The following is a 10,235-nucleotide window of genomic DNA, read 5'->3' as shown; positions in this document are numbered from 1 at the left end:
GCTCTTGGCACGCCGGAGGAGGCCGGCACCGAGCCTTCCTCCGTCTTGGGCGCGTGTCCCTCTGCCGGGGCTCAGCAGCCGAGGCCGGGAGGAGGGAGGCCCTGCGAGCCCCCCATCGGCCGAGTCAGGGCGAGGTCCTCGGCCAGGAGCCTGCGGTAAGCTGAAGCCATACCCCGAGGGCGGCTGTTGGAGTCGCCATGTTGGCACAGCTGGTGCCGGCAGAGCGAGGGGGGCAGCCAGAAGCAGAATCCCCTCCCTGGCATCACCAGCAGGCATCCTGCCCTAACACGGCCCTCCGTGTCTGACCCGGGAACGAAGGCTCTCCCTCCGGACCCTCCGGCTCCCTCCGAGATCCCACCTGAAATCCCGCCTCCTCCAGGGAGCCCCCACGACTCCCCTGTGCGGCTTCCTTTGGTGTCCAGGGACGGCCCTTTGTCCCTCACCCAAGCTCAGCACCTGGCACCGAGCACTCATTCGTTGGGTCGAATTCAGAGAACACGGATAAAGGGCCTACTGTGTGCCGAGGAGCGTCTTCGAGTTACGGCCGCCTCTGATCACGAGAAGGGAGTGTTCAGTAAAGGGAGCCCGCGAGGTGCCTCGCCCGGCCGAGGCTGCTCCCAGCCGCGTGTCCGGCTCTGTTTCTTTTACGGGCCGGAGCGGGGAGCCGCGGCCAGGCTTGTGGAAGCCGAGCCCCGGGAACGGGGAGGGGGAGAAGCGTAGAGAGGAGAGTCGAGGCGCCCTGAGCCGGCGCCCCTGCAGGGTCTGTCCTCGGCTGCTCGGGGGAGGGAGCCCGGGGTCCCCATAAGCCCTGGCCCTCGCCGCGCTCCGGGCCTCCTAAAATAGCTTATCGCTGGCTCCGTGCCCGACCTTGGAGGTCCCAGTCCCCATCGGGCTGTCCAGCCCCCCTCCCCAGGGTGCTCCTCTCTGGGGAACCTCCGTACACTGGGGGGGCTTGGAATCGGCAGGACTCGTCTTCCCGGGTTCACGCCTGGGGTCAAACGCTTAGTAGCTGGGTGACCCTGGGCAAGTCACTTTACTCCGTTTGCCTCCGTTACTCGTTTGTAAGATGAACCGGAGAAGAATCGGCAGCCACTGCAGGGTCTTTGCCAAGAAAACCCCCAACTGGACAACACGAATGCCCCACCGGCGTCTACCCGAGGGGCTGCTTCCTGGACTGCTTCGGGGCGCCTGCGGGCCATCCGCTGAGTGCATGTCCAATCCCAGCCTCCGGAAGGGGCCGCCCAGCATGCAGCCAGCATCCCTCAGGGCTCCGCCCCCTGACCGCTGGGCCCGGCCTGGGCACTAAGCTCGAGATGCCCGCAGGGGGCCTGAGGGCGAGGCCGGGTGAGACTCTGGGACCGCTGGCAGGGCCATTTCCGGGCCATCAGTAACCTCCCGTGCCAACCCCGATAACTCCCAAGAGCCCCGTGAAAGGCCAGGCGAGGAGAGAAGAAGGCCCTGCCCGAAGGCCCTGCCCGAAGGCCCTGCCCGAAGGCCCTGCCCGAGAGGCCCGACCTCCTGGGCACGAGGCCACCCACCACTCACCTGCACTGTTGTCCAGCGCTATACACGTGCTCCCGTAGAACGAGGGCAGGTAGCCCAGAGCCTGCGGCCTGTATCTGCTCCCATCGGCCCACACCCAGCGGGAACCCTGCGCAGCAAAGAGGCCGTCAGGCGCCGGAGAGGCAGAGAGGCGCGAAGGCCCGAGGAGGCTCCCGCAGGCTCACCTCTGCCTTGCTGAGGCCGATCCAGGCCCGCGTGCTGGAGGTGACGCTCTTCAGGACGTTGCCCAGGATCTGCATCTCCTTCCTGTCTCTAACCGTGGCCAGGGAAGCTCCTGCATGCAGACTCGCACACTGAACCTGCGCCAGAGAGCCAAGTCAGCGCCACCCCCTCCCGCGGCCCAGGGGCTCCCCGTCCTCCTCCCGCAGCCCCCTCTGCAGCCTCCTCTCCATGGCCGAAGCCCAGGCTGCTTCCCCGCGGCCTCTCCTGCTCTGGCCTTCCGCCCCGTGTCTGCCTGCCTGCCTGCCGGTTGGTCTTCCCGAAGGGATCCCGACTCACTGGCTGGCCTCTCGGCTCTTCCCGGGCCGCCTTTCTAGGCAGTGCCGAGCGTTCCCCGGGCTGTCCCTCCCTTGGGCCACTGTGGCCTCTGCCCTCGCCAGCCCAGCATGGCTGCTCCCTCCTTGGCGCGGGGCCCCTCCTGCTTGACCCCGAGGCCTGTCTGGCCCTGCGCTCTGAGGCGGACACGAAAAAGGGCGCCCTCGCCCTCGCCGCCTCCTACAAAGGCCTCCAGAGCCCTCCCGTCCTCCCTCAGACAATCCTCCGGACCTCCCACCCGCTCGGGGCCCACAGCAAGGGAGGGCCACGCCGAGGAGTTCAGAGGTGGGATTCGCATCCAGGGCCCAGGCTGGTGGCCCTGCCAGCCCAGTGCTCCTCCCACTCCCCGTGGCCTGCGTTCTTCCACGGATGCGGCCACCGTCTTCAGGCAGAGGGTTTGTGCTAAGCTTCTGCCGGCCTTCCAACGCTCCTGGCCAAACGCCTTCCGGCGTGCCAAAGCGGATGTCCAGCAGACGTCTTACGCTGGACACATCCGAAGCCGAACTCGGTCCTTTTCCCTCAAAACCCTCCCCCCCTTCCACCTTCCCTACCACTGCTGTGGGCGCCACCCTCTTCCCTGCCCCCCGGGGCCCCTCTCACTCTCTCACTCCCTAGATCCAAGATGGCGCCAAGACCTGTCCATTCCCCCTCTGCGGCATCTCTCGAATCCACCCCCTTCTCTCCTCAGGCACCGCCCCCGCCCTGATGCGGGCCCTCCTCCCGGACTCCTGGATTTGCCCGAGCTCTGCCTGCCCCACTCCAGTCCGTCTAAGTGACCTTCCTACTATGAAAACCTGACCGTGTCACCCCCTACTCAATCACTTCAGTGGCTCCCTATTACCTCTAGGGCCAAATGTAAAATCCCCTTTTCCTGTGTGGGCTTCTTCTGCCTCCTCCCCCTCCCCATGTCCTCTTCCATGCAGGGACACTGGCCTCTTGGCTGCCCCACTTCCACGTCCATCTCTCGGCTCCGGACCTTCTCCGCAGCTGTCCTCCAGGTGTGGAAAGCCCTTCGCCCTCCTGCCTCGCTCCTGGCTTCCCCAGCTTCCTTCTAGTCCCAGCTAAAGGCCAGCCTCCTAGAGGGAGCCTCTCTCCATCCCCCTTGACGCCCTCTCTGCCGGTTCTTTCCCTCCTATCCCGCGCCGAGCTCCTGGGAGCCAGGACTCTCTTTGGCCTCGTTCTGTGCGCCCAGTGCTTAGCCCGGGCTTACTGCTGGCGGTCCCGCCCGTCCTCCCTCCCTTCCTTGGCAGAGCACAGCTCCCGGCTGGGCGGCCCCTCCCGGCTGGGCGGCCCCTCCCGGCTGGGCGGCCCCTGGATGGTGCTCGGGTTGGGGTTGCCAGAGCAGAAGGGCCTTTCCTTGTCCAGGGAAACCCGTGGCTTCCCCCCTTCCCTGCCAGGGTCCTCTGCAAGCTCTGCTAGCCGTCTCGCTGGGGTCTGCGCCACAAAGCCCCTGGATCACGGGCCTCCCCGGCTGGAGGCCAGGCCTCAAAGGCGCCTCCCCTTCAGGGATGAAGAGGGCCAGCTCGTGACCCGGGCAAGGCTCGCCTGGCACCGACGAGCAGCCAGAAGCGGGCGATCCTGGGGCGAACGTTCCATGGCAGCGAAGGGAGGGACCTGGGCTACTGGGCACCGTCAGAGCCAGAGGCTGCCCCGGGAAGGTTGCAGTGCTCCTCCTCGGGTGGCTCTCGAGTGTCCCTGCACTCCCGTCCACAGTGCCATCCCGCCTGCTCCCAGGGCACAGGCCGGCTCTACCCAGCGGCCCCTCGGGGCACGGCTCCTCTGCCCGCTCCCTCAGGGCTGCCCTTGGCCACGGAGCTCCCTTCCGTGGGAGTGACGTGGCAGCCCCTGGGCCAGCACAGCCTCTCCTTCCTCCTTCCGCCGACTGTGCCCCCCTCTGCCCCCCTCAGCCCCTCGGCCTGGGGCAGCCACTAGTGAAGTGGAGGCGCGGCCGAAGGCTTCGAAAGCTCCTTCCCGAGGCCTCCCTGGGGAGCCACGAAGGACATTGAAGGACATTCGGGCGCCGTCCGGCCGCACACGACTTACATAAGCTTCTGGCCAGCTAACGAGGTCCTCCCACACCACATAGCACCACCCGCTGATGTAGACGTGGTCCGGAGGGCAGCTGCTCCGGGCGCTCGTCTTGTTTGCCGCGGCCCCTGGAAGGGAACGAGGGCCACGTGTGGGCCCAGAGAGGCTCCGAGCCCCTCCCCCCCTTGCCCTGCCCCCACCTAAGGCGGCGAAAGCAACGCTGGGAATAGCAATGCATCTTGGGGGCTTCTTGCTAGTGAAGGGAAAGAAAGCGAGAAATTAGGTCTCCAGCCTTTCGGACTGAAAGTCCGGCCCAGATTCCAGCCTGCCGCTGGCCAGAGACGGCCGCGAGAGCGAGACCGGAGAGAGGAACCCCCGAGCTTCCCGCACGGCTTTGCCCTCTCCCAGACCCTTCAACATCCTTCCTTTAGCCTCAGATTTCCACAACTTCCAGGACTTTGGCCGGTCAGGAATCCGGCCCGCCCTGCTGGCAGCGCGGCGCGTGGCTCTGCGCCTCCTCCGGCTCGTCCCCGCGGCCCGGCGTCCGCACGCGCTTTTGGCGCTGTCGGCTCGGCCTCCGAGGGACGGGAAAAGCCATTCTTCTCCTCTGAGGCCCCATCGGAGGGGAGGAAAGCAGAGAGACAGGCCAGGCTCAGCAGAAACAGGGGCCCGGCCTGGAGCTCGGCCGGGCCACGTTCCCTGCACGGCTAACGTCAGCTTCCTCGGACCGAGAGGGAGCGCCGCGGTGCCGACGGCCCGACTCCAGGCTGGGGTCGCCCCGGGACCAGCGAGTGTTTCTATCGAGGGTTTGGGCGAAGGAGTCCATCGGGCGCTCCTCAGCTCTGCAGATGGCTGGGGGGGGGGGCCCAAGGGGGGCCTCCTAACTCCCAGGAGAACTGGCTGGAGATGGGATGAGCTGAGGGTGCGAGAGGCGGCAGCTCGGGGGCTCACTGACCCCCGGCCAGGGAGCTCGTTGCGGGACTCTCCCTGCTAGCTCTGCTTTTAGAGATTCGGTCATTCTAGCTTTAAAAAGATGAGGGTGGGGGGCGGCTGGGTGGCTCCGTGGATGGAGAGTCAGGCCTAGAGACGGGAGGTCCTGGGTTCAAATTGACCTCAGACACTTCCCAGCTGAGTGACCCTGGCCAAGTCACTGGACCCCCATGGCCCACCCTGACCACTCTTCTGCCTTGCAGCCAATACACAGTAGTGACTCCAAGACGGAAGACGGGGAGGGTTTAAATAAATAAATAAATAAATAAATAAAAAAGATGAGGGTGGGGGGCAGCTGGGTGGCTCAGTGGGTTGGAAGCCAGACGTAGAGACGGGAGCTCCCGGGTTCCAGCCTGGCCTTAGACATTTCCAGGCTGTGTGACCCTGCACAAGTCACTTCATCCCCATCGCCTGGCCTGCCTTGGAATCAGGCCATAGGAGGGAAGGGTAGGGTCAAAAAAAAAGACGATCTCGGGCCACAGAAGCTCCCGTGACCCTGAGCCACACCGGGGGGCGCAGCTTCCTGCCCTTTCCAGCCCTGGGCCGACCTTGCTATGGAGTGAAGAAACTGGGCTGAAGCTGGCGTGAGAGCTCCGCCCCAGGCTGGAGACCCTGCTCGTCCCTCAGCAGTGACCCCAGAAGCTGGGAGAGAAAGTGGCCCCGAGTCACCCGTGACTCCCTAACTGGGCCGGCCAGCCCAAGCTTCACTGAGGGAGGTTTGTCGAACCACTCCCCAGCGGGGTGACCCTGGACAAGTCACCGAACCCCCAGTGCCTAGCCCATTCGGGAGCCACGAGCACAATCTAACCCCTGACTTTGGAACGAATCCCTCCATCTGGTTTTGACATTCCCAAGAATTACTGCAGGGCAGGGTGGAGTGGGGGGGCCCCGAGCTGGGGGGGGGCAGGCAGGACCCCCTCCGGTTGAGCCTCCCTTCCGTGCCCCGAGCCTTACCTTCCCCGAGAGTGCAGAGCAGCAGACAGCCAAACAAGAGGCAGGCCACGTTCAGGGAGGTCAGCCCCATCCTTGCCGGTCCCTACAGAGACACCCAGCAGACCCAAACCTGCCTGAGCCTCGGGAGGGCCTCCCAGGGCTCCCCCCCCCCAAGCCCCAGCCCTACAGCTGGCACGTAGACGGTCAGAAGTGGGGTCGGCCCTTCCTCGGGGACGGGGCACGGCAAGGCTCAAGGGTCGGGTCGTGTGGAGAGAAGCAGCAGGCTGAGCGGCCCTGCTGGCTGGACTCTCGCCCTCCGCAGCACTCCCGGGAGGACGCGAGGCTGGCAGGGGACGCCCACTGGCGATTCCGAGGGGCCGGCGGGGCACTCACCTGGGCACTTGGGATCCCGAGGCCTGCTTGGTGAGATCCTGGCAGCGTGTGGGCCTGGGCCTCTCTGGGGCTTATATGGGGAGGCGGCTGTCAGAAGATGGCACGATGGCTACAAGTAAACTGGAATGAGCCAGCCTGACCACTAGGCGGGCAGCCAGCCAAGAGCAGCCTCCCTTGGGAGCTTCCTACTGGCAAGGAAGACCTGAAGTGCCTGCGTCCCCCGGACCCAGCTGCTTTCCCAGGTGGCCTCTCTCTGCCATTCACTGCTCCTCTGCCCGGCCCAGGCCTACATCGGCCCCATTTCAGGCATCGACATGGAGGCTGGTCAAAGGGTGGGTCCTGGTCATCGTCCCGTGGTGGCCCGGAGCAAGGAAGGCTGAGCCAACCTCCTGGGTGCCTTTGGGGAAGTGAGCTGCCTCGGGGGGTCTCCCGGACCCAAGGCCCACAAGCAAGGCTTATCTTTGGACCCCAGAAGGTCAGACGTGGAGGGACCTCCTAAAGGCCACCGTTTGTTGGCGAGGTCGCCTCTCCTGAGCTCCCTTCTCGACTTCCGTACGGCTAAGGCCCTCCACCTGCAGAGGGAGCCCATCGGTGTCATCGAGGCCTGTCATTGGGGGGGAGGGCAGCGGCAAAGGGAAGCAGGACAGACGTTTCTTCTCCCCCAGCCCTTCTCCAGGGGAGACTCTCCTTCCCACCATGAACGGAAGCAGGAGTTTGGGGCTGGAGGCCACCACGCTGCTCTCCCAGAGAGAAGGGGTCTGGGTTCGAATTCATCTACACTGCTCCTCTAAGGGATATGATCACGTTCCCTCTCATTTGTGATCACTGCCCTCCTGGGGGGATGTAAGGGGGAAAAGGGGTTTTATGGGTTCAATACATATATTAAAAGGTGGTCGCCAGAGGACCCCAGCTCAATATCTCCCCGCCTAATACTAGTCCCACGACCAACACACACAGCAAAGAACAAAGAAAGCTACTGATGGGAATCACAGCAAAACAGAAACCAGAGAAGGTCTACAGGGGAGAATATGGACAGATCCTACAAAGTGAAGGAAGGAGCTCTCCCACTGGGAGGGAGGCAGGCCACACAGCTCAAGCAAGAGGAAATCCATGAAGTCTCTGGAGTGGCGAGCCAGGAGAGGGGCATGTTGGCGAGCCTTCCCAGGGTCTCTTCCTTCCTCAACCTACGGTGGGCTTGGTCTTTTCCATCTTCTTTTTGCCTCTCACCAGGTCCACCGTACCCTTTCTGCAGGGGAGGGCCTCCATCTCCCAAAGGAAGGCGAAAGTCCCAAACCAATGGGCTCAGGGAGCCATTCAAGAGTTCCATCTCCTGAACCCTTCAGTGAACGACCCACCTGTGTGTTCATGCTTCCATCCATCCATCCAGGCTGCCCCCAGACCACTCGTGGGCCTGCCTTAGGCACGTCTTGTCTCGGTTCTTCCTGATTTGCTGAAGGTCATCCTCTGGCTTTTCCAATGGGTGCGGGTTAAGCCGTGTGTAAGCAGCCTGTCTGTCCATTGCTCACGCCTGCCCCAAAAGAACCTCCTCCCCATCGTTCTCCTGGCTATGTGGTGCCGCTTCCTTGTGCTCAGGCTCTTTCCCCATAGGTCAGGCCTCCAAATACTTGGCTCCGACCATCACGTCCTCCCTGAGTCTTCTCTTCCGTAGGCTGCACCCCGTCTTCTCTCCATCCTGAGCGTCCCTCTAAATCCTTCTTCTTCTAAGGTGTCCCCCGGCTTGGTCTGTGTAGACCTTCTTCTGACGCCATCCCTCCCCGAATGTGGCCTGAGGCACCACTTGCTTTCTTAAATGAGGTCCGGGGCTCCCTGGAATCCCATAAGCTGAACAAGCCAGCATTCCAGTAAGAGTCCCGAGGTGGGACCTAAGGTGGCACGGACCCATTCCTTACAGTTCTTCAGAGGAGGGCTCCAGCCTAAAGCTGGGATTTCAGGGATAAGAGGAAAAGCAAAGGAAGCCAGAGGTGCCATAAAGCAAGGGAGAGCCGAATGGAAACCGGAGCCTGCGGACTAGAAGTTGGTGAGGGAGATGCTCCAACCCCTTGGTACTGACCCCTGGAAAAGAAGGGAGGGATCCCTCGACACTCTCCTCACTTCCGGGACCCTGGAACAGGCCATTCCAGATGGACCGTTTCCATCGCTGGCGCGGGCCCTGGCCTGACAGATCAGAGGGGCTCTCCAAGTATTCTGGGCGGCATTCGGCCTAAGCCTCTGAGAAAGCATCTCATGCCCTTCTTTCGGAAAGGATGGCAGCACATGGACTAGGAGGGGCAGCCTTTGAAGGCTCCCGGCCTAGCTGAACGGCCATATTTGCTGGTTTTAAGGTTGCCACCTCGGAAGGAGTTTCCGCCTAAATCTAACGAAGTAACCCAAAACACGATGCCCGGCTTCTCACCATTTTAACTGCCAAGCTGGTCAAATTGACAAATGACATAAAGTTGGTGCAGTGGGGGGGGGGGGGGAGGCTGCGAAAACTCATATACAGAGTCGAGTTTCATCCCCACCAAATTCTGGGTCGTTGGCTAGAGGCTGGGCCAACACTGAGAGGATGACAGAATTGCTGAGATAGTGCCACACTGTAAGAAATCAGCTTCACCAGTGCAAAAGGGGACAGAAGTCAGCTGGGGAGAGTTCTTGGGCAGTTTGGAGAGGAGGACGAGGAAGAGGAGGCTTCAAGTTCCCTATGACTCGGCAGGGTCACGGAGCAGCCCCAAAGCTAATGAAATCTGGAGGGAGGGGCCTTATGGTAGGAGGAGAAGAGCCTCAAAGGACGTGGAACCAGGGTTCTTGTGGGCTGCCGGGGTGAGCTTTGGTGCTAGGATTGGAGAGGTCTGTTGCTAAATTGGCACATGGGAAAGGGCATTAGTCCCTGGCCGTATAAGGGTTGCTCAAAGGACCTGGGCATGTGTATCCCAAGGAAGAGCAGAACTAGAGCAAGGAGGGCATCAGAGCTGTCTTTAAGCATCTGAGGATGTGTCAGGTGCTTCCCAAATATTCCCTCATCTGATCCTCACAACCCCCTCGGGGAGGAAAGTGGCATCATCACCCCCAGTTGTGGAGAAATGAAATGACTCACCTGGGGCCACACAGCTGTTCGGTCAGGGTCTGAACTCAATTCTTCCCGATTCCAGTCCCATCTGGGTATCCTGTGAGCAGAAACAAGAGTGATGAATGGGCAGAAGTTGTCCAGAGACAAATCAGACTCGGCATCCCCAAATACTCCTCAACAACAGGGGTTATCCCAAAATGGAATGCCATTCCTTAGGAGTGGCGAGAAGCAAAGGTTGGCCTGGAGGTCCTCAAGGCTCCTTCCAGCTCTGCGTCAGGGAAGCGATTGTTCCTTTCCAGGGAGATTGTTTCTATCTCTGAAATCAGCAGGATTTCATTGTTGATTTTTTAGACAGAAAAGTGATGGAAGAAGTGTGAAGGATGCAGATTACACTTCAAAACGTGCCCTGCATGTATTTTTTCTCCCCAGAGATCCAGTTGTTAAACATTTCCCAGCATACCTCTGGTTTTAGGGCAGAGCCACCAAGCTGACTCTCTGATGGGTCCTAGAAGAAAGGGCCCTTTCATGCCTCTGTTTCCTGGAAGGCCTTCCAAAGATGGCAGAGATTCCTCCTTCCTGGAGCTCCTCTTCAGAGTCAGAAAGATCCAGTACTCACCAGAACCTAGGCTTGCTTTCTGAATGGAGTCCAAGGGAAAGCTGGGAAACTTGGCAACCCTGAGAAGTTCCTCCTTGCCTCAGAAACCCTCCCAGAAGCCATTGCCAGAGC

The 10,235-nt window shown here is 61.9% G+C and overlaps 1 protein-coding gene across 1 annotated transcript; it reads right to left on the bottom strand.

The window, feature by feature from the left end:
• Nucleotides 1-1,384: 1,384 nt before the first annotated feature.
• Nucleotides 1,385-6,139, bottom strand: LOC123252865 (lithostathine-like). Its single transcript, XM_044682098.1, has 4 exons — nucleotides 6,070-6,139; nucleotides 4,141-4,253; nucleotides 1,728-1,862; nucleotides 1,385-1,651 (listed from the first exon to the last, which is right to left on the bottom strand). Exons 1-4 carry the CDS (start codon nucleotides 6,137-6,139, stop codon nucleotides 1,385-1,387), a joined length of 585 nt encoding a protein of 194 aa, XP_044538033.1.
• Between the last annotated feature and the right edge of the window lie 4,096 nt (nucleotides 6,140-10,235).

Source organism: Gracilinanus agilis, chromosome 6, assembly GCF_016433145.1.
Source record: "Gracilinanus agilis isolate LMUSP501 chromosome 6, AgileGrace, whole genome shotgun sequence".
NCBI lineage: Eukaryota > Metazoa > Chordata > Mammalia > Didelphimorphia > Didelphidae > Gracilinanus > Gracilinanus agilis.
This window is presented reverse-complemented; position numbering and strand designations above follow the sequence as displayed.